This window comes from Melanostigma gelatinosum, assembly GCF_949748355.1.
Source record: "Melanostigma gelatinosum genome assembly, chromosome: 7".
Lineage (NCBI taxonomy): Eukaryota > Metazoa > Chordata > Actinopteri > Perciformes > Zoarcidae > Melanostigma > Melanostigma gelatinosum.
In genome coordinates, this window is record NC_136640.1 from 6,555,092 (window position 1) to 6,580,215 (window position 25,124).

Sequence of the window (25,124 nt, forward strand, 5' to 3'; positions counted from 1 at the left end):
CTATTGTGTAATCATGTCAACCTGTTGTAAGACCAAAATGTTGACAATACCCAGACTGGATAACACCATGGAAGCAACCTGTCAATCACAAGGTAGCCACGCCCTATAGCATACACTGCTTTATTGCTTATTTTACACTAAATGGAATCATAATTTACGAAATGAAAATCACACTGTGTTGAAGAAGACTTGAAACAATAAATTCAGACCATAAACACTCATGTTTACAATGTTTACTGAGGTAATAAATCAAGTTAGAAGCAGCATCATGTTTTTATAGACTTCTATACAACTGGACTTCTGACAGCGTTCAGGCCCTGCTGGCCATTAGAAAGAATGCAAGTTTAAGGTACTTCCGCATTGGCATCACATGTCGGACTTGGAGGTTGCCGCCTGCTTGTAAGCAATACGAGGAAAATCTCCTCAAGTCACGGCTGAGTCCTATCAGTCACATACTGTCAGACTATTCTTTCTAATCTCCCCCTCTCCATAAAAAAACCCTTTTGTGGCCGCCGTATACCCTTGACATTTAATTAATGCTTCAGTCATGTGTGCAAGAGAGCTCTGACAACATGCCAGTAACACTGGATTTTTGCAATCAACTGTCACAGTGCTATCACTGATCCTCAAATGTTCTTCATTTTCTTCCATTCAGACAAATGCGAGAGCTGTTAGAGATTCCCGGCACATAATGCTTTCACGTGCTCCCTGCCTCATTTGCATACCATGCAGTACAGCTCTCGTCTTAACACAAAAATACACGGGTGTGATCTCCTTGACCTTGTTTCCAATTGCTGATAAAGGACCAGAAGGTGACCCCATTCTCACCAAGATTCCTTCTCACTTGCCTAGATCAGCAAACTGTGTTGTCTGATCTGCAAGTGCTGACCTAAGATTCTTCTCCCTCTCCCAACTCTCCGCATATTAATGAAGACCAGATGAAAGGGAGCCCGCCACAATAAGCACTCAAATCCACAATAGAAACCAGTGAATGGAGATTTTTTCTTTTTTAATTGCAGATTCACTGGTCCAGCTGGTTAGAGATATTAGTCAAGTCTTCACTGCACCCACACTGGTCTGATTCAGTCCTTGGTCATTTTAAATGTGTTGTGCTGATGGGTATGCTGTCTGATAAATTGGACAAACAACTGTTTCCCATGTTTTTTAGTCTGTATTGTTTTTTTTTTGTAAATCAAAGCTTTTAGTCATAAGAGCAACTGATAATAATGAGCAATCCTTAGGATTTCAGTCCCGGTTGTTTTGGTGACACCAGTGGTTACCGTAATAACAGAAATAGCAGTTTAATACTGCAGCAAACACTCCTTGAGCATGCTACTTTGTCAGAAATACAGCAACATGGTGTCTGTTTACAGTGCAACTAAACAAACTCACATTGTTTTAAGCATATTAAGGCCATTGCAAGTTAAAAATAATAATGATGACAGAGCGGGGGGGGGAATAAAGAAGAGCAGGATATATGCAAACAGGCTTACATATAACAAACTATGTAGAACGTAAATACATTGAGAGGCTATTTTTGAAAAATGCCAACCATAAATAGCATCAATGACACGGTTTGATTAGATGAAGGTTTCTAACTTTAAAGTAAGTGCAGTTTTCCAACTCTGAGATCAGAATAAGTTTTGTTTGCTCATTTTAAAAACCCATTTCGAGCAAATTAAAACTGACGAATGTAAAGTGTTAACAAGATTTCCTGTCAGTAATTTAAATGAATAGTGAACATAGAATATGTGACACGATGCTCTCATTCATATCTACCATAAAAGAGCCCTTTTATACTTCATCAACAGTATCCCAATTAGATCTTCTCTCGTTGCATTCATCTCAGTTCTGTTTGACAGCGTACCTCCAACCCATTATAACCTTCCTTCCAATCATGATGCTTTTGCAGGGGAATATGGCAGCTGCCTGCAGCCTTTGATTTCGTCTTGTCCCAGATCTGCATTGTAATGAGCACTCGGGTCAATCAATAATTCACTGCAGTTTCAGTTATGAAAAATGAAAAAAAACAAAAACAGATCAGCTCATTGGTAAAAAATGACTTTGATCGGTGACATGGAGAAGCGCATATAGCCGTGAGGCTTTCTTCTAGAAGGGAAGAGATGGGGGATCAAATGCATCTGAAGGGGGTTATACATAGATTGAATCACTTGTAATGCTGACATTTCTGTGAGTATTGTATGTATAGTAGCGGAATCTCATCTGCATTGATTGATGGCAGAGTTGATTGCTATTTAGAGAGTCATGCTGTGGCCTGTGCAAAGCTTTTCGTGCCTCAAACCGCACCATCTACTTTAGTTTCCGAGTAAGTAAAGGGTAATCTGTTTCTCACTGTGAAGTCATTACCTTCCCCGAATGAGCAACCACACATGTGGTTTTTATTTTCTGAAAAAAATAAAGATTTGTATTAAAACCCAAATGCCGTCCGTTGTTGAGCACTCTTATTAAATGGGAATTGACTGTGTGATGAGGTTAGGTGCCATGCAGTGAAATCCTTGCAGGTGCCATTTGTCTTATGTGGTTCAGACTTCCTGATTCACAATGTTGAGTGGAAAAGCAATATATCAGACTGATAACTGTATGTTGAAACGACAATAGTGAAGTCCTTACATGATCATAACATTCTGCACTCAGGAAAATGTACGCACATTACATATTGAATGATAACGTCATCCACATACGTCCACATAGTTTACATGAATTGCACAATCCACAGTGGTTAATAATATGCAACCCATTCATGATCCCATTGTTATCTTTCAGCTAATGCCCTCTGTGTCTTTGTTGTTAGTTCCCCCAGAGGATCCAGTCATCAGTGGAGGGCCGGTGGTGAGCCTAAGGGCGGGTGACCCCCTCAATCTGACCTGCCATGCGGACAATGCCAAGCCGGCAGCCTCAATCCTCTGGATCCGCAACGGAGAGGTCCTGAATGGGGCCATGTACTCCAAGGTAAGCATAGAGGTGTGTGGGAGAGGGTTATATCGTGGCTGTGCTTTCTATCTCTAGACCAGTGTGTTTTTATCAAAGTAACCTGAGATAAGGACTGAAGACACCTGTTACGTTATGTTTTTTGCATGTCTTCCTTTGCTGTAAATAACTGCTACAAAAGTGCTTGACACCCGTGAGATGTTTCGGAGTGACTGCTTGAGTCATCGGTGGGCGTTTGCCTCAACATCCAAACTGCTTTTTGAAATGAAGTCCCTTGAAAATCCAGGTTGTGTTTTGATTGCAAAAAAGAAAAAAAGAAAGAAAAAAAGAGAAGTCTGGCCCTTTTTCCCAGTAAACAAATCAACTCAGACAAGCAGATGGCGAGATCGGGGAACTATCAGTGACTTCACGTTTCTCTCTGTTTTTTTGATCTCCTTCTTCAGTGGCATTTGTCTCTCTTCATGTTCCCAACCTGTTATGAAATCCACGATGTCACTTTCCATGCCGGAATCTGCCCGAACGTTTTCACGGAGAAGTCTGATTCTCACTGACAGATCACGTTCCCACTTTTGATGCCATTGCACACAGTCGCCACTGTTTATGCCAGCCGAGTGGGGTGACCTCCTGACCCCATACACTCTTGACTGGTATTCACCCTCAAGGCTAATCATGCAATCCATGCTGTCATGTTCCATTTTCTATTTAAACAAAGGACCTAAAGAGATCAGGCACTTTAGAGCACTAACACCTCCCCCGCCTTCCCTCACTCCCTGCGCTGCCTCATCCCATTATCGGCTTTTTTCAAAGATCAGATAAATGTCATTGATTGTACGGGGGTACGGCACAAGGCCAATTTGAATAAAGCGATTGCTTGAGGTGCCGCTTGCTAATGGTGGGCGGAGAACACGTTTCCTGTCTTCACTTCCTTTCAGAGCGAAGGCAGATATGAGGACATTCTGTGCTGGTAGCTGATGGATGCTCAGAACCCAAGCATGTCCCTACCATTAAAAAGCGATGGATTGGAATAAAGGAAGATGAGTGTTTTTTTTGGGAGGGTCCAAACAGCAGTAGGGGGACATTTTGTAAGCATAATCATCTGCTCTGATGGTCTTCCCATGTCCCGCAGATCAAGAGGACTAATGAGAGCAGATGTGGTGGAGGATTCACAAAAATGGCTTTGCTGATGGTGTCATATCTAATGATAGTTCTGACCCAAAGATAATTCCCCACTAAGGCCTGCACACGCTCATCTATATGACCTCTTAGGAAACTATTTACTGGACCAGTGGTTTAAGAAAGTGTATGATTAAGGCTATCGCTTAGCAAAAATGTCTGTCGGTTTTACCATATAAGAGAGTCACTGAATTGCACAGCTTATCATTAGTGAGGGTAGCTTTCAAAGGAGAGAACTTCAGTATATTATGTAGGGGGGCTCTCCAAATAAATATGTGGCAGAAGCTTTTCACTGTAGGGTGAATGGTTGAAATACCAAGACGAGCTGTGAAAATGTGGGCAGAGGGAACCAATGAATAATGTTCTCTCTTCCCTCAAACACTCATCTCCCATCTGCTCCAGTGGAGCTGCTCAGTGGCAAAACAGCAAAGGACTGTTTGCAATATGCAGCCTCCGGGTCTGAGCTGTGGTTTGGCGGTGTGCACGCTTGCTGTAAGAGACGTTTGCACTGGAATGGTACAGCAAATTATTTGAAAAAAAACCTGATGCATTCTCCTCCCCAATCTGCGACATTTTTTTTCTTCTGAATGCTCTGGTGGAAAGCTGAGAGGTGAGCAGGAGACTGGGGAGTTATCTTAGTGTTGGGAGGTTTAAAAAAAAATTAAAAATAGTCACATTTTTATGAGCTGTTCTTGCTGGCAAAAGCAGAATAGTGCTTTTTTATTGTATACCCTCTCAGCTTTGCAGTGAAATGGCGTTGCTTTTTAACATCTGATAACGTTTCAAAAGTTTACATGAAGCTGATACGATTGATGGATATTATTTTCAGCAGGAAGTCATTTATTATCGCTTTCCCAATCCTAGGTCTTCGCTATTTCCCCACCCCTCTGTCTTACAAGTGCTCAAAGCAGACGATACCTACCTCTCAGTTTCATCATGTTTCTCTCTTCCTTCCTTCATAGGAGTTATTTGTCATTGGAGCTCTTTATTATATTTTAATCGTCACACCCATTTCAGGAATAGGATGGGGAAATATGTACAAATAAAGTTACTCAATTAAATGTGAGTGTTCATTAACCCTTGTATGGTGTTCATTTTTTTGTTACTCAGCAGGTGTTGTGGGTCTGTTGGACCCGCTGTATATTTGGGTTTTTAATTCAACACAATCAAACTATTTTATGTTAAAATACTCAACAGATGTTTTCTTCATCCCAATTAGAAGCAATATAAACAGCAAATATGGTTAATATTTGCCCTTTAACTTTGTTATAACACATTTACGAATTAAAGTGCTACTCGTTTTTTTACATAGCACAACACACAGTTTACATTGAACACATTGAACACATTACATTGTTGAACACATTGCCTTTTCATACCAGCCTACACAACACCAGACTATTCAACACATGCGTGGCAGAGTTTTACTGTGTGTGTGTTGCATATGTACTTCTTGCACTTGATGCATGTATATTGTGTCTTTCTGTCCGTCTTGGGTCCACACACTTCGCAGCGTTTCTTTTTGTTGCTGCCGGCCGCAACCTAGAATGATGAAAAGATCATGAATTTTACTAAAACCTCTGTCTCGCAAGGTATGAGTGTCAAACCTATACTGCAACAGCATCACACACTTACCTCAGGCTCTGCAGATGGTGGTTCTGTAGGTTGGGTGGATGGGGCACCAGCATTGTCCTCGTGAATCCTCCTCACGGTGGCTGCAGAGGCGGAGGTTCTCAGAACATGCTGTCTTCTCAGGATTTGTGGTTTCACCAGTGTCTTTCCAAGTTCCTCGAGAAAGAGGCGTCTCCTCTGGAGCTTCCCTCTGTTCCACTCTGGGTTCAATGCCATCCAGATGACAAAGGCGTTGTACGCCGAGATGTCCAGTATGTCAAAGAAAATCACCAGTGGCCAGCGTAGGCCCACTCACACACACTCACACACACACACACACTTACAGCAGGCCCAGACATGAGGAGGACAGACTGAAGGTACACAAGACCTACAATTTCCACACTTTTATTAGCCCGGGAAAATTTTGTCTGATATATGTTCTTCGCAGAAAATGAGCCAAGGCCAATAAGTCTGAGTTTGAAAAAATAATGAATCATATTAATTTTGTATTGATGAAAAATGAAAACGGCTCCAACAGACCCGAACACCATACAAGGGTTAAACATGTTCACTTTTATTATTTATGAGATCTATATGGTTTCCCCAGCAGCAGAGGAGAATATTAAGTCAATGAGCTTTGTACTTCCAACATTCATATAATTCATTGTGCCAGTTTTAAAAGATCTCAAATGATTTTGGCAAGCCAATTAACCTTATTCATTTAGGATTTAAAATAAAATGTATGACATGAAATATGAATCACTTGCTTTTAACAACTTTTGAAATTATCTTTTGAGGTGGGTTATGTTAAACAAAAGAAACCTATTTAACCTCAGTGACCAAAGTAAAAAAGGCATATTTTCCCTCCTGCATGAACTTATTGTACAACGTAAAAGCAATCAACTGTTATAGTGAAATAAGCCTCGTGTCGACCAGAATTATGGCTCGTCGAATACAACCCAGAGATACATTTGATATCAAATCAAAGGTGTGTTGGATGGGTGAGCAAAATATTAATGATGTATGAGTTACTAGCTTTTGCTTACTTGGAAAATTCGGCACAATCCCTGCCGGAGGTTTCCATACATCTCATAAAATATTGGTCCCAATTCATAGTTACATTTAAAAAAGCTTTATCATGTGTAAATATCTGAAATACATTCATCAAGACATTTTCCTCCTGATTTATTGGCCTGAAGACAGTACAACCACTTCCAGCAAACATGTGTATTACTGCGGAGTAGTACAATATTCTATCCACTCTAATATTCACAAGAGTTTACAGGATATGGTGAATATATGAGGTTTCTAACTTGTTATTTGCTTGTGGTGACTCATAACTCACTCCATTAGCAGTGGAGTGTTTTTTATTATGTATGTGGAGATTTTACATTTGTCATGTGCATGAGAGTTGTGTAAAATAGCTATTAAGTTTTTGTTCACAGTTTGCCTTTATAGGTGAAAGACTGGACATAGATTGACCTCTCAACTACACCCATAATCCTCGCTGGCAATTCATCAAAATCCCCAATTACTGTCGCTAAACATGATGTGACAATGAGTAACACATTCAAAAAGAAATCAAAGATTGTGTGCTTTTGATGACGCTCCTGATCCAAGTCCTAGATTACCTTTTGTTTGGGTTCCTAAAACATTAGAGTTGAGTTAAAACACTCTTTCTGTTGTAGTCCATTCTAAAAAAATGTGCAAATATCACTTTTAATCCTGTTTAATTTAGCACATCTATAAAAGTTGTGGTCATTTTGGTATGCACGTTGTAATCCAAATCATTTTTAAACTTGAATTCATGGATCAGCAGCACTGTTCCAATGGGTGAGTGGAATAAAGGTTACAGTGCCCGTTTAGGGCTAACAGTGAATTAGCTTGGCTGGCAACACATCAAGTGTTATACCGTAGATAATCCATTTGGTTCAGCCGTATTGTTTAATGAGTAGATAATCCAGATGGATAGGCTTTGTGAAGCCACTGTCTGGTCTTCTACTGACAGGTCACCCTCCTGTTAAATGAAAGTTGAGCTTGCCAGTTATAGCTTTAAGTAAAACTAGCTTAGCTATCGTTATGTTGCGACAATCTGTCTCAATATAAAAGCCACATGTGACAAATAAGATTGGCACCGAAACATGATTCAAAAATGTGATAATGGCAGAGAGATGATGTAAATAAGCACAGCCCATAGCCAGCAAATATCAGACCCACATTTAACAGGTTGTCAAAAGGAGAGTGCCAGTGGGATGTCAACCTGTTGCTTATCAAGTTGATGTCCTTGTTGCACAGTTTATGCTAATGTTCATCAACTTGATAAGAGAGAGGATATTCCATTGACATATCTCACGTCTGACAGCGAATGCATTCTGCTTTGGAAGTGACTCACGCGCCACTCTGACTTTTATCACATGGTTCCTCACTTTCAAATGGACTTCACAGGAACATGGATGGCATGTATAATATGCGTTTACTTACAAAATGCTTATTAATATGCAGGAAAAAGATGTTTTTTTATCTTCAGTCCAATATTACAGACTTTCGACTGCAACTTAAGAGCTAGCTTTAGGTACTCAAACTGTAAAGTGGTTGGATAAAAAGATTTATTTTGAAGTGTCTTGATGGCTGACTTTACAAGTTCAATGCCATTTTAATTATATTATTCATAATGCGGTATGCTTATCAGAGGGGCATGTAGTTAGATTACAGTTTCAGCCTTGTATTAAAGTAGAGAAATGTCAAGATAATTACCATTTTTTGTACATTGGCAACGAACCTTATTTGACTCCAATGACGGATAGGTATTGATGATGCTGCTTGAAATATATTATGCTGCTTTGCATTTTCTTTGTGAGAAAACTTAAATATACAGTCATGTACCTTGCTGCGTTTCAGCCATGACATCTCAACTTAGTTCATCTCAAACTTTAATATTGTATTTAAACCTTGGAGGAGTGTTGGTTTGCAGACTAAAATGTTTTATATATATTTTTGATGTGTGAGATGAATATTTTTCCTGCAAGTAAAGGAAATATCCATGAAGCGAACCATACATTTGTGAGGCTAATCCAAAGGTAGCAGTGCAGTAAAGCAAGTCCCGCGAGCTCACCCTGGTCAACAAAGCACTTCTGTTTCTATTTTAAGAAAGCGTTTGATGCGCTCCACTATAGCAAAGGGCCTTCTTCTTCAAATACACAAAGCAGCAGTGAGCCTCCTTTAAAGAGATGGCAGGGAAATGCATCTTGACTTTGTGGTTGACCACACTGTGCCCCGTTGCCCACGCAATTTGTTCTAGTCAGTGACTTTGTTCTGCCCCGCACTGGTTAACATAGATTCCCAGCGCCTTCCCCAGAGCGCTTTGGGGAGAGTGAGAGCTACTGAGAGCTACCAAGCGATTCCAGATGGCTTCCACAGTGTAGGGCTCAGAGGATGAGCGCTGAAAAGAAGATTGATTTCCTTTGTGGAGTATGACAAGCCATGCACTAGAGCGCAGCTCTCCAGACACACACAAAAGGCAAATAAATATATATCTCTCCTTTTTTTCACATCAATCAGCTTTGCAGTAAAACTTCAGGCTAGATAGTTCTGAGTTTGCATGTGGTCCCCCAAGGGACAACATGTGTGTATTCATGAATTTGCTGTTGTTTTTCCCACTTTTACACCTTCTCTGTCAAAGCTTCTCTGGTGAACTGTTTGTTACATTTAGTCTCTGTTTGTATATCATTGAAACACTTTAGAATTTCAAATTGGATTTGAGCTATCGACGATACAATCCAATATGGATTTCGGTTTTGCTGTTTTTAGTGTTTACCTCCCAAGATCACAGTAGTTGGAGATTATGTTTATTGATTATGAAAGAAATCCAAGGTCTCAAGCACAGCAATCGATAAGACCAATCAACCAACCTCATGGTACAGATTTAGAGGCCGATAACATTTCAACCACACAAACTGCCTGCGCCGTTCGTGCCAACTTTACTCAGCTTTGCTTTACTCTTTGCAGACCTTGCTCCGGGACGGCAGGAGAGAAAGTACAGTGAGCACGCTCTACCTATCGCCTTCCAACATCGAGACAGGTCAGCAGATCATCTGTAAGGCCTCCAACAAGGCAGTCCCCAACGGCAAGGAGACCAGTGTCACAATTGACATCCAGCGTAAGCAAACCACTTCTCCCTCTCTGTCTCTTTGTTTGTTGCTGTCAGTGTCTCTCCCGTCCCTTTTACTCTCCAACCTTTTGTTACGTGATTGTTTTTTGAAGTCCCTTGGTTAGCAATCAGTGCAGATGGGAATGGGGGACAACAAGTCTGCATATGGCACGCATTACTCAGTATTTGAGGGATTTCTCTCATGTAGAGGCGTGAAACTGTCTGTCAGTCATACGTGACTGACACTCTGTAAACATCTCGGATTCATTTTCGGCTCAGATGGATATGTATAATTGGTTTCCATTTTGCTTTCATGCCGTGTAGGTGGGTGGATGGATTGATGATGCATCGCTTTTTCTTTTTTTTGTTCACGATGATAAAATATCAAAGGTGCTGTCCATGTAAAATGAATAGGATTGTCTTTTTTGGTTCAACTACCTGCTTGCGGTTGCGCTCTGCACACTGTTTCCACCTCTTGCATTTCCTTGCTCTTGCCATCAATCTTTTTGATGAGAGCATGCACAATTCCCGTCTAACACAGGCAAAGTAAGCCCAGCGTGTAAAACACATTCAGCCTCAATTGTCAGGGAATCTTTTTTCGATCAAGAACCGCTCACAGTGAGAGAGGGGCTTTGAACAAAGGGATTTTGCATCACTCACGGCCCCTTCAACACCATTAAGTATGACTAATAAAGCAGAAAATGCTATTTAGAGAGGCAATGTGACTGACGGCTCCATTCTTTTCATTATGTGCACCGCAAAAGGCAAGCATGGCAAGAGCGGCAACGGCACGATCAGGCCAACTCAGGCGCGGGAGTAAAAATGATTAAGAGTTGCTGGTGTTTGCAACCCTTGCAGTTTGTCCTCGTCATATTGTTTTGTCATGCAGTCAGAGAGGGAAGTCTTCCCACATGTAAACTGATTCGTATAATGATGTGTCTGTGATAAATGCTCGCCATCATAGCATCATCCTCGCTTTTGAATGTGTGATTTAACCCTGAAAAATGAGTGCAGCAGATTTCTAATTAGCATTCCAAAAATATGCTCTTTACACAATTACAGCTCCCGACAACATTTTTTCAGTGTCAGATCAAACTGAACGACATCAGAGACTAATTGTCGAGATTCAACTTGTCTCCCACAAGGCTTAGCCTCTCGTTTACCTCTCTCCCTCTCACTCCCCCCCCCCCCCCCCCCCCCCCCCCTCAGACTTGTCAGGTAAAGTGTTCAGCACAGTTCAGCAGAGCCTCCGGAGTTTGTACCACTTTCAAATTAAGCTTCTCCTGAAATAAAACGTGCTGTAATTTAACTTTGATTCATTCATGTTGGGCATCAATTTGCTTAATTTCAACGCCGCCTTATTCGATCACATGGCTCTAGGCTCAACAACAGCATCTAAAACACTGCATGTTAATTAAACAAAGACAAAGGAATATAAACTGTGATGCAGATGTACAGCTCATCTGCACTTTGAGCACAACACTGTACTGTAGACACATGCAGTGAACACTAGATACATATCTACTGCATCGTATGAGTTGTGTCTTGTAAAGGTTTACTCAAATCTATGTCTATCTTTTATGATAAAATTGTGAGAATGGAGAATTGTGAGGTTTGGAATCTGGAAACCCCTCATGAATGCATCGCGCATTGCAAAGAAGAAGTGTAGTGAGAGGCAGTCTTTCTGTAACAATAAAAACAGGTGCCGGATGAATAAATGATGCAACACCGGCAGGCAGAACAGTAGCAGGTTAAACCTGACCTCCTTCTCTTGAAGGACCAGACCACCATGTTCTGGATAGGGCTGGCGTGTGCATTTGCTCCTCCACAGAGAGCACTGTCTAATGGGGCGGAACGGGCGCTTGGCTTCTGGTGCACCAGCCTCCAATGTTTTCTCAAAAAGGTTTTTAAAATACCTTCAACTTTGTGTCATTTCCCTTCAGTCTCTCTGATTGGTCAGCTAAACAGTCATGTGAACTCTACTCTATAGTATAACAACAACAAAAACTCCAAGCTTTGTAATGTTGTTCACGCCAGGGTTGGAAAATAGTGTCTATAAGAAAATAGGAAAAAAAACTCCTTGGGTGTGCATGGCCCAGACCCCCTTATGCTTGGGCTGAGCCCTTAATGCGTACAACGTCTGGCTCCGCCCCTGTGTGGGAGGATAGCCAAGTGGTAAATATTGATGGAAAGCTGCTGTTGTCATAGAAGGCAGCACACAAAAGCTCTGTCCTAACTCAGGGGTTGGATCCTTCAAAGGGTGCAGCCAACTGAGGTGAGGCCTTAAAGGATCGGGACGATTCTAGATTTTTCAATAATTTCCAAGTGTATCTCCAGGAAATTGTCCTCAAATGTCCTCCAAATGTGTCTGTCTTTTGATTCTTGGTTTATTGGAGAAGAAATTAAAATGGACCAGGCTTCGTCTGTGTGTTATGACATATACAATCAGCACAGACTCTAAAATAAGCGTGCACCTGAACAAGAGAACACAGCATGGGTATAGTTGTAAGCCACCGTGGACGCAAGTTTATATCAACTGCTGTATATTTCTATCTTATAATGTATGTTTCATGTTTTTTATGTGTTTCAATGCTTGCTGTAGAACAAATGACCCACTAACGGGGCAAATAATAAATTGAGATTGACGACATTTATTTAATAACACGTCATGCACAAATTATACACACACCAAAATAGGCTTTCGTCAAATCTCCCCCTAAATAAATGTTAATTTGCCCACAGCCAAAACAATTAATATAAACAAAAATATTAGTGGTACTTGCAAATGTTCACAGTTCTCTTGGAAGACTTGATTATCATATTTTCATGTCAAATCCATTTTAGAAAAAAACAGCTCAATTCCATCATCCAAAATACAAAAATAAAACCATGACCCTGTACTGTCATAGCTGATAAAAGAATGTATTGTTAAAAACTTAAAAACACGATGGGTTCATCTATTGTCAGGCAAAAGAAAATGGCCAGACAAGAGAGCATGGATTACTTCTTTGGAGCAGGAGAAACAGAATATTTCTTCTGCCCACTATGCTCTCTTATTGAGCCTTTCTCAGAGAAGGTGAAAGCCTTCACCCTTCAAGGCAAAGGTTCCTGCAGGCGCTCCATGTCCAACATTAGCTTGTGAAATAAATGTAACATTTGATCATGTCTTCTTCACCATTATGCTGGGTGTTCCCTCTGTTCTACAGCAAGAAGCAGTTCAAAGTCAGAATGTAACAGCACTGTTTAATAATTGTTGGCAGCACAGATGTTAAATATGTTCAGAATGAATTGGTCCTTGCAATGTTGTACATGATCAAATGTTATTCATAGATGTAGATCTAATGTAATGGGTAACATTTCAAGCTTTCATCTGAGAGTGATTATTTAGTTTGCCCATAGTTCATGCATATAAGAGAAAGCCCTGGAGAGATGCTATGTTGCATAGTAGCCATGTTTTGTTGATGTGCACATTCTGTATGTTCTGTGATTGTCCAAGGCTGGGCACAACAGAATGCTGCCTGCTTCTGTGCATCTAAATTCTTAATATGTACTTACACTAAGCATGAATAATTGCCATCAACATAAAGAGAGATATGAAACTTGCCATATGCAAAAGCCAGAGTCTAAATTTAGTTTAATGAAAATTCATTCATTTTGTTTTTGGTTGCATTTTAATTAAGAAAAGGACAACTGAAAAAACAATTATACAATCTCATTATCTTGGACGGAGGTTGCTGCTCAATGATTGTTTTCCACATATAAAAATAGTCATAATTGGTTTCCATGTTTATAGTAAATAAATTATATGTCACGTTCATGTGCCTGTCATGCACATACATGTGTTAGTGGTGCTGCAAGATGCACCAGTCATGTAAGAAAGATGGAGAGATTAATGTCAGCCTCCGGTGAACGGCTACGATTAGTCTTAAATTGGACCCTGTTGAGGGCCGGACACAGTAAGTTGCTGAGTACACTACAACCACTCCAGTCCTTCCAACATCTCATTGAGTTCCATGAAAGTCCCTTTGATCTTTGGGTAGAACTTTTACCCCATTTTTGGTCAGGGGAACAAAGTCAAAAGTGAAAAGTGCGACCTAAGTGCTCCTAGGTCCACTGGTCTAAATTCGATTTAACTTGCTGAGTTGTATGAGCCTTCAAGTGTCGTTTAATTTGACTTTTCCTAATCGTAAGTAGGAAATTATGAGTCGACAGCAAACAGAACACGGTTAATACCTTGCAAATATTTCTCTGACATTGTGTGTTCTGGCTCTATCTTGAAGACTTAGATTAAATGTATGCTGATGCTGTGATCTGATATCTCTCTGGAAGACAGAAAATGAGTTACTGTCTCCAAATGTCCCTGAAACCGTGGATACTGAGCATTTACACTTTCTGAATCAATGTTGGTATTTCCGTAATGCATGTCTCTGTGTGTCGTAAGTCTCAATATTCAGAATTAATAGTGTCATTTATTTTCCTGCCTAGAGTGTTCGAATTGACGGTATTAGTGAGATAATATTAATGGCATCAAAAGTAATTAAAATCTTCTCAGTCTGTCTGCCCTTCTCAGTATTTCGTATTCCGCTCACCTCTAAGCCTAGGTGCCCCTTTTTTTTTCTCTGCTCCATCCTTACAGCAATCCAAATGAGAGTAATCAAAACACAACCCAGCAGATAGCTCTATAGCTTAAACCAGCTTAAAATCTTATGCATTCCACACCGCTATTTTCTTTTATCATCACTTTAATGCTCATGATTTACATCCACCTCAGCATTTTCCTTCCTACAGAAGTTCATACATAGTTATCTGACCAAGGGTTGGACAAATTAGCATCTAAATACAGTATGTACAGGTGATGTTGCCAAAATGAGAGGGATTTAAAGCCAATTGAGGTGCTTCAGACCCCTGGATAGACTGCTGAATTCAGTTGTCCATACCAGTCCATTAGCAGACTGTAATTATTTGCTGTTTTCTCCAGCAGCATGACTTAACTTGCATTATGCCTTTTCGACTTTAATCACTAAACTCCGCTACCCTCCAGCACAAAACCACTGCGGTGAAATGTGATTCTAATGCCACAGTTTCATCCTTCTCTTCCTCAAATATTTTCTAGTCCAGCTGCATATCTGCAGAGCATTGCCCCACATAGAAAACACGCTTTCAAACACGTAGTGGTAAAATGAATGCGCTAGGGACGAGCAAAGCCAAGGTTCTCCATGTGTTTTGCATTGCAAACAAGCTGAGCCATGTGGGGGAAAATGAATGCCATTTGTTGAGACTAATTAATAAAGAACATGCAGATGTGCAACTGGGGAGGATTTGTTTTTGGTTGCAGCTACATGCTCTCCCTGCTTAATCAAGCAGATAATGGCAAATCCATGTGAAGGCAGATGACAGAATTGGACAGTGAGAGGAAAAGAGTGAAGGATAATGGTGAAAGAAAAGGCTCAGACGTGTCTGTACGTGAGATAGCAGAACATCTGCCTTCATTAAACTGAGTAAATCCGTTGATGTTCCACGGTTGAATATCTCATAATCAATATGCTGGACCTCAGGCTCTCAGTCAGTCTGTTCTCCCCTCAAAGTATTCCACTCAGCCAGCCACATGACAGTGTGCCCATATTGCTATCGCTACATAAGCCACGAGTGGATGGCCCACAAACAGCTTCCCCATCCTTCAGAGGCAGCCGGCATTCCTGAAGTTGGGTCCTGCCGGAGAACAGCTGTCTACAGTGACCCAGAGAGATTGGAAACAGAGCTTTAAGAAAGGGGAAACAACAATTTATGTTGGCACTATCTCCAGGAAACAGAGAAGTTGGAACATTGTTCCAAAAACACCATCTGGTCTCCACTTTGAACTAACCGATCAAAAGCTGTCGGCCAACTATAATACCACCCCCCCATTCATCCTGTTGTTTTCACTGGAGCTCTGATCAGCCTACTATCCCCGTTTCCCTCTACTCATCTACCCCTCCCTATCCCTCACTACCACATCTCTTGACGAATTGAAGAAACAATCTTGCATATTGATGTAAGGTTGCATCCAATGTGCTCAATCAGCAGCTCATCTATTTGTGCATCAGATTGGCAAATGGACTTCTCTGTGAAGTAGATGCATGTCATATCTAATAGGTTAAAGGTTAAAGAAGAGAGCCCCTGATTCCCACCCAAGGCCTTTGGCAGACCTTTGACAGCATGGCTTTGCTTGTGGTTTTTCAAGAAGTTACAACTGTCCAAGAGATTGCTGGTCTGACATATAAATAGATGTACAGTCATCATGACATTAGCCCTTACTGAGCGGGACTGAGGTCTTTTTATAAGTCTCAGTAATTTGAAAGGAACATTATTTAAAAGCCGGATTGACCGTAATGAGCATTTGTGTCCTTAGAAGTATCTTGGCGGGAAGACCAGAGAAAAGGGTTGGCAGGATTGAAAAGTACAGTATAGGAACACTTTTAGTGAGAAAGGCTTGTGAATTAGCCTCGACAATTAGCTTCTACATACACACTGTGTCTATGTGCTTCGTTCTGTACTCTCCAGCTTACTTGCTGGATTTTATTACCAGCTCTACCATCGTCACATCTGTCATTTTACACCTGAAGTTCCCTCTGCAAACGTTTTTGTCCATGCAATTAACCAGTCGCGATGCTGAAAACACCTACTGTGCTCAAGGCATGGCTAGGTTTTCTGTTTTATTGTGACACCCACATGCCCTTTCATATGAACACAACCCCCCCCCCCCCCCCCCGAAATACATGCAAATACACGGACACAAAGAGATGGCTGCTGAGTACCTGGAGAGACTTGCTTGTTCACTGTGGCCTGCAGTCTTCCAGGATTCACCATGTTGTTGTTTTCTTTACTGGCCTGGGGAGAGATGGCACAGGTGGAGCTCATGGATTTGAAAGCGGTGGGTGTTTGGGATTGGGGGGGGGGGGGGGGTGTATGTCTCCTGATGGGGAATTCGGTGTGTGTGAGTAGGAGGAATATGGCACCTGGACCACCCCCTCTCTGGGGCTTTGTGGCAGGTGAGCCAACGCAGAGCATCTGCACAGCCACAGGGTAAAAAGCAGTTTTCCTACACTTCATGCCCCCTCACACACACACACACACACACACACACACACACGCACACAGACTCACTCTCCATAACCATACACAGTTTTTTTTTGGGCTTCATTACAGCGGTGTTTGTGTGCTTCTTTAATTCTGTGTGGATCTCCGTGCCCATCGTCGCTATTCATCCAAATCCAAACACAGTCCCCAGTTAGTACATTAGTATTATTGAACGCAGAGCAGATAGACTCAGTACACCTTTGAAACAGATGGCTGCACCAGCATCAAACCCAGAACCAGCTATTATGTGATTAATCTACTGCCCATGATGCCTTACCAGTATCCCACTGGTGCCACAAATGGCACACGGCTATGACGCTGTGGCGGAAACACCCAATTCACATGGATAACATTATACAAACTATTTCATTAAATAACATGAGACACACATATTGGTTAATTGCATGGAAAGTTAAAATGAGAACGAAAGATGTGCTACCATGAAGCACCATGTGTTTGACAATGTTTGTTGACAGCTATTTTACAAAGATAATTGTTTCTTACAGGCAATACTCCATCCACCTGAATTATTCACATTATAAAACCACTTAAACAACCACTGGTCAGCTTGACCAATTTTCCCTCGCTGCATTTGAAGCTCCCAACAAAATGCATACCTGCCTCCTTTTAGAACACACTACTGGAAATACATTTTCAGAGTCTATGTGGTAAATAACTATTTGTTTCACATGGGATGGGATTAATATGGAAATGAACACTTATCTTCAAAAACAAGCCCACCTTTGTCAATTAGGATGAATTCAGTTGTTTATTATGTTTGCATAATCTGTATGCTTGTTATTCTAAGAACTGTTTTACTGTGTAATGTACTGTATCAACAAGGTTGTTCGTTGTTTTAATTGCAGTGGTTTGCACCATGGACTATTCACTGTTTTGAAATTGCCATTTACCAAAACTCATTATCAAGTCAAGTTTGCCTTTGATTTTCTCCTTATAACGCCGCCAATGAATATATGAGAATAACAACAGCATGCTCCCTCCCACACCTGTGAAATACACTCGTGTTATTCAGCAGCTGGGCCTAGACCTCCTTGGTGGGTGGAGAGACGATAACAATAGGGCATCAAATTATTCAGGAGTAATTGCCTATTATTTGGGAGAAAATGCTGCCACAAACTGTGATAAGATGTCACAACTGTTCTAAATGCTGGCACAGTGTGTTGTAAACTCATCCGAATAAAAATAGTTTGTACTTGTGGTTTTACGTGAAACATATTTACCGACGGTACTGTATGTGTGGTACAGCTACATGAAAGGCTTTCATCTTTTCCAGACGTGGTTTGTGTGCGAGTAATTGCAGAATTGCGGCAGTGTATGGTTGATTGCGTGCAGCGTAATGTTTCAGGGAGACATCGATTGTTGTTTCAATGTATGTTTTAAATCTCTTTTACTTTTGCCTTATTGCTTTTAATGGTTTCATGTGAAGCACTTTGAATTACCTTGTTGTTGAAATGTGCTATACAAATAAACTTGCCTTGCCTTGCCTTGCCTTTCAAATCACTTTTGGGTCACAGGAAAAAAAAAAACATTTGGAAAATGTAGTTCCCCGAATAAAACCGAGACTGTATTTTGCATGTTCTTTTCTTTTGAGGTTGCATGTTTTCTAAACTATATACTATAGTATATACTTTATAAGTGTATTACACATGTCTTCTCTGCAAAATGTCTGCTACATTGTTTTTGTTTTTTCTCTCTCTCTCTCTCTCTCTCTCTCTCTCTCTCTCTCTCTCTCTCTCTCTCTCTCTCTCTCTCTCTCTCTCTCTCTCAGTGAGCTTTAATAAGCCACAGAAAATGTCAAAAACATTGTGTTTGTCTCTGTCATACAGTTCACGACAGGATGTTTGAGGAGGATGCCAGATCTGTAATTGGTTGTCTTTGTGTCTCCATGTGTTCTTTTTGTAGATCTCCCACTTGTCAATCTCTCAGTGGAGCCTCAGCCTGTTCTGGAGGGCAACATTGTGAAATTCCACTGCTCTGCAAAGGCCAACCCTCCTGTCACACTCTACAGGTGAGATCATAACAATAAGTGTTTTGAAAGCACAAAACTTGGACGATCCTGCAATGTAAAAAAGGAAGAAACGGTGGTACAATTAACTTTAAATGAGGTGTTCTCAGATCAGTGTTGCTGGTGGATAATGCATTTTCACATCAGGGTTAGGGGGTCATGAATCATTGCCAAGGATCCCCTCATGATGCCATGACACCATTATATCTGCCCACAGTTTGGGATGAAGAGCAGAAAAACAATAAAACGCTTTCATGTTGATGAAATATAATGAAAACACAGTATACCTCAGAAAAATCATTTGGGAAACCATGTACATGGCTTTGTTGCACAGCTGCTTGCTTTGTGATCATATCATCTCCCTTGAACATTAAATGTCCATCAGCATGTTGCAGGAAAGCTAAAAAAAACATAATGTGTATGACATCTGATGAAGCTGTCAAGAGTACAGCTTTCCTGAGATTGGGTTGTGCTCCACAGTATACAGTCGAAAGACAGGTTTTCCCCCAGGGGTCTGCTCTTGTTTTTATATGTGTGTTACATATGGCTGGTGGTTGGATATGGCTGAAATGAAATACTTTAGGTTTAAATTCAAGCCCATGCTTCATTTTATCCTTTTTTTTAAATCACTCAAATGTCCAAAAAATAGGATTTCACAAGTGAAATTATTCTCCATCGTGAGGGTAGGATGAAGACACACATCTTCACTTTCATAAGATGAATGACTGAATGAAATTTATTTATAGAGCGCTTTTCACAGACATGACATCACAAAGTGCTTAACAGCAGAAATTTAAAAAACATAAAAAACCACAATGTGACCCTACGGTCAATAAATTGCATACACAGAATAAAATAAAATTAAAAATAAAAATAAAAATAAGATAATAAAAATTAAAACATATTTTAAGAGCAGGTCTAGGACATGGGTTTTTACTCAAACGCCAGCCTAAGAAACTCTGAGAAAAAATCAAATATGCAAAATATTCTTCAGTCTGATAAAAAACAACAGTGTGGTTACAATAATCATTGACTTTTCTAAAGTTGACAATCTGTAGTCTAAAGACAACAGATTACAGGAATCATATGTAAGGGAAAACCGCCACAGAGATTTCCATCTATTGTCTTCAACCGCTTATCCTGTCCAGGGTCGTGGGAGGAAGCCAGAGAGAACCCACACTGCCAGGGGGAGAACATGCAAACTCCACACAGAAGGCCCGTCTTGCCCGGGAATCTAACTGGGTCCCTCTTGCTGTGAGGCGACAGTGCCAGCCGCCACACCCCTGTGCGATAAATTCCTCAATGTAGCTTTGCTGCTTTTAATCTCTGTGTCAATCCGGATGGTCTTTCAACCTGATGTTGTGACATCATTGGACAGAAGGGGTTAAACAATGAAATTGTAAAGTTTGTGGGCCAAAGAAAATATCTCTGCCAGCTGTAATTGGTTGTTCCTTCTCCCATGACATGCGGTGAGCACTGCAGTGTTCTTAAAGTTCAACTATTTTTATCTGGGGGCACAGCCATCGCACCCTGACGCTATAAGCGCTTGGGAACGCATGCGCGTCGCCGCTTCTGCCTTTGAGCACGCCTTCTGCGTTCAATGGCCCCGTCCAGTCTTCATTTCATTTTCATTACTTTTACTTACAGTTTTGCGAACATGTTTTCAGTTTGGCTACTTTGTAAAGGTTGTTGACAAAAACAAACCCATTTCATTCTAACTTCAAATTGCAACAGCAGAAAATGTAGAAAATGTCAAGGGATTCCATTATTCTCTGAAGCTGTTGTACAAACATAACACCTTTTCATAGTTGCACATCAACAGATGGCTGCCGATTTCATCCTCCAGCTAACCCTACAGACCTTTTACTGTAAAGGTATCACCAGATGTTGATATTTGAAAAACTCTACAAAACCCCATATATATATATATATATATATATATATATATATATATATATATATATATACATATACATATATATATATATATATATATATATATATATATATATATATATATATATATATATATATATATATATATATGTGTGTATATGTATATATATATATATATATATATATATATGTGTGTATATGTATATATATATATATATATATATATATATATATACATGTGTGTGTGTATACATATATATATATACATATGTATATGTATATATATACATATATATATATACAGTATATATATGGGGTTTTGTAGATTACCACAAAAATATTCCTCTGTATCCAAGAAGCTGCCGGGTCTTGCTTCCCAGCTGCTCGGCAAAAGTAAAAAGGAGCACAGAGCCGGTGCAGACACCTGCATAGATTACCATGACAACATATTTTATTTGTTATATGAATATTGCAAGTGAAAAACAAGTCTGATTCACTTGATAGACTCTACGGGAGGGGGGGGGGGGGGGGGGGTTAGCCAATTGTGGGTTGTATTCATTCAATCACACATACAGCAGTGGTCGTTGCAGACACACCTGGTGGAGATCTGCACTCCACTGAGTGCACCTTTCTAGTTGGCCATAAATTGTTCACTTCAGAATCATCCAGTATGTGCACAAGTCCTGATAAACGTGACTAGTATTCAAATGAATGGAAACTATTGTATAAATAATGGTTAATTCAAACACACAAAGCAGTCACATTTCCTGGTTCCACTATAACACGAACCACCACCCCACTGACAATACAGTTGTAGAGGAAACATCAAAACAAGAGAAGAGAACGGCAACACAAAACAGCCTTCCTTATGAAATGCTTACCATCATCTGACTCAGAAGTTTTGCTTACCATAATGCCCTGTTCCTCATCAAGATCAAGTATGTAAAGTATTTTCCTCTCACCCATTTCCTCTGTTAATTCAAATGTTTTGAGAAGCATTCATAGGCACATTCTCGGTCGTTAGAATCAATTTAGTTTAATCTGTAATTGTTATTAAACAACTAAATGGACACCAACGTTTTCCCACTTGCGTGACCATCTAGAAGTGTAATCCTCGAGTGATTTGTCAAGAGATGATTTTCTGTGTGGGAGGTTTTAAAAACCTGGCAAAAAAATAAAATAAAAGGGATGAAATCGATAGCAAAGAGAATTGGCCGGCTCTGAATCTTGTAATGGTACTGGGAAATGAAATGGATGTACAACACACTCACAGGTGGCAAAACAGAGATGTTGCCTTTTTGATGGATTCTGCCCTTTTGAAAAAGAAAAGGGGGGGAGGGGAGGGCAGTGATACTGTGGCAAAACAAGGTTTGTATTTGATTGTGTAGGTGCACAGCATAGACAGGATGTCTATTCCGCCAGCGAAGGGATTTCACCTCTATTGTTAGGAGACTGGATCAATGCTGGAAGCAGACTTCTCCCCGGGGTATCAAAAGCTAAGATGCAATGGCTGTTGAGATGACGTTTTCTTTTGACAAACTATGGAGTGAAAAATGGGTGGAGGTTGAAGCTAAAGGAGAGTAAAACTGCTACTTTCCCACTCTCATTTCTTTCTTTTGCTTTCTCTCTTCTGTCATTGACACAATCCACCATATAGGATTAAATACTATCACACGGACTCATGACTTTTGATATTCAAGGTTATACTCTACCAGTTCCCCAGTTTCATAGTCTCCCATTTAGATTTATCTGCAATTTACACAAGTGCTTCAGGACTCCTGCGCACCATTGGAGTTCAGGGCATGGTAGACAGGTGATTTTTGGACCTCATAATGCCCCTACAAATTCCCCCTCTACAGAGCAATAACAGAGGAGAGCAGGAAGCTGATCAAGCAGTGTGGGGCCATTTTTCAGTGCTAATACACTCTGTCTACCCCAGATCAGATACGGAACAAGGACAGAGCAGTTCTTAGACGGATGGCCTCTTTTCCATCCCCAAGAGAGTCATCCATTCCCAATGTGCACTGCGCCACTTTGCCATCCTCCTATTCAATGGACACTTGAGACACAGACCCAAGATAGTGGGGGTACTCATCAAAGGCACGGTGCTTTCTGCTACCTGCAACCCCTTGTGATTGCCACACTGGCTCGATAAATCTGACTTTAAACGTGAACATGGAAATAAGATATATTTATAGGGGATCGGAGAGGGCCTGGTGTGGAGGCGGTCGTTGGAAGAGAAGATGAAAGTGGTGCTGAAAGTGTAAAAGAAGTAAGAGTAATGGGTGTTTCAGTGGGCACTCAGGGAATCAACACTCTCTGAGAGGGAAGGACGAGTGGGTCGGAACATCTTCATTACTGTTTAGAATGGCAGGAGGGCTAACTGGCATACATCACAATCACTCAACCACCCTCTGATGAAGACACAGAGGGTTTCCTTAGATCCAAACAAGAACCCAGCAGAGCGAAGAGAAAGAATAACAAACAAAGCAAATCAGGTCCCTCGTCTGCACACACATCCATGCACAGAGCGGCAACAGAACCCCATCCTTTGCAACGTTCCAATCCTAATCACACAGTGTTGTTGTTTTAAGTACTGGGTTGTTAGTTTGCTTCTGACTGACACAACAATCACCATACCTTCCCTCTTTGCAAGCCTTGGAGGTAGCTAATTGATACATGCCACTGTCTTGACTATTATTCGCTCCATTATTATTGGCGCTGCTGTCACAAAGACAACCAAATGGCCACATGCTGTTGTGGCTGGTAGATATATCATATTGTAATTCATTCCCAATGCTGCTCAGAGTATTTACGGTCCATGTCTCTACTGCCTGTCCCGCCCCTCTTGCGCCATGCGAAGGCAGTCTGTCCATTGCGGCAACGGACGCAACCACTAAGCTTTCGTCAAATGAATGTGTGATGATGTCACCAATATGCAAATTGGTGTATGATGTAATCTTTGGCAACTAATTGACCGAGTGTTAGCTACTTTCATTGGAAAAAAAGTTGTCAACACTGCACCGGACACAGTGCATCTTATTTTCTACAGTTCATTTGACTGTTCAGCCATTTCTGCTACTAAAACTGAGAAGTACTTAGATACTCTTTGGTACCTGGCGATAGCTACCGGAGAAGATAAAAGTGCTTTCCTCTTCGCTTTCCTTTTTGTTCATTTTACTGGTAGATCGTATCCAGTGGCAGACTGACTTTGATAGTGAGAGCGAGGCTTATTGGGAACCAATTTTAACACAGATATTGTCATTATTCCATATCTATTGCACCCAGCAATCATCATTTACTTCATAATAATAAGTGAAAGCAAAACACCTTTTATGGTTCTTCCCTTTTTTCCCCACATGCACTTACTTCAGTTCCTTTGCAAAACATAAACTCTGTAATTTATGTCAATGACAAAATGACAGCACGTTATAACTGAACCTGCATATTTATTTTATACTCTGCTGAGAATTCAATACTCATCACTTTCAATATGCATGTATGGGAGAATGGGCCGGCACTGCGCTGTGCTGTAACCATGCTAATAATAACTGTGGGGCCTGATTTACTGTGGCTCTTGATGCTGATGGCCCAGATACCTGCCTAATTTAATTGTTACTGTTTTATTGCCTTAATCACATTCAGCAAATACAAGAGTCTCCCCCTCTTCCAAGTCTCCTTCATCCTCTGCTTCCATTAACGGCAGACCTGTTTATCTGTATGATGGTGTTAGCTTACGGACCCATGCGCATGTGAAAACATACACCTTGTACACTCCTCTGTTTGCACACATAGACACACACACACAGAGACACTGGAGTGTACAGGCTTCACACCGTTTGTCTGAATCAAATCCCTGAATAGGACACAGCAGTATAAAGTGATTCAGCTATTGAGTAAGCTTGCGCTGGCCCTTCTAACCTCCCAAAGGGAATGCAGGAGTTTGTGTTACCCTGGGCCTGCTATGTTTAGACATGAGTCTTGGACAAGGCCCAGCACACCAACAGAGCTCCCAAGCTCCCTGCAGACGACAGCATTCTGTCTCTGCTCCTTCTAACGCCGTCAAGGGCTCCCGAACCTGGCAGCCACAGGCTCATCTCGGAAGCAGCCGGCTGCCCAAACATCTGTCCTCACCCAGTTACAACTCCTACAGTATGAGCTGGTGAAGTGTAGTTGGAAACAGTGTCATACTGATACATATGCATC

At 40.9% G+C, this 25,124-nt stretch overlaps 1 protein-coding gene across 1 annotated transcript in view; it reads left to right on the forward strand.

The window, feature by feature from the left end:
• kirrel3b (kirre like nephrin family adhesion molecule 3b) overlaps window positions 1–25,124 on the forward strand; it is a gene marked incomplete at its 3' end in the record, with an annotated part of 151,893 nt that overhangs the window by 107,746 nt on the left and 19,023 nt on the right. The window contains exons 4-6 of the mRNA XM_079271999.1: window positions 2,813–2,970; window positions 9,739–9,889; window positions 18,920–19,025. Coding sequence (XP_079128125.1) covers window positions 2,813–2,970; window positions 9,739–9,889; window positions 18,920–19,025 — 415 coding nt within the window. The remainder of the gene's footprint in view (window positions 1–2,812; window positions 2,971–9,738; window positions 9,890–18,919; window positions 19,026–25,124) is intronic.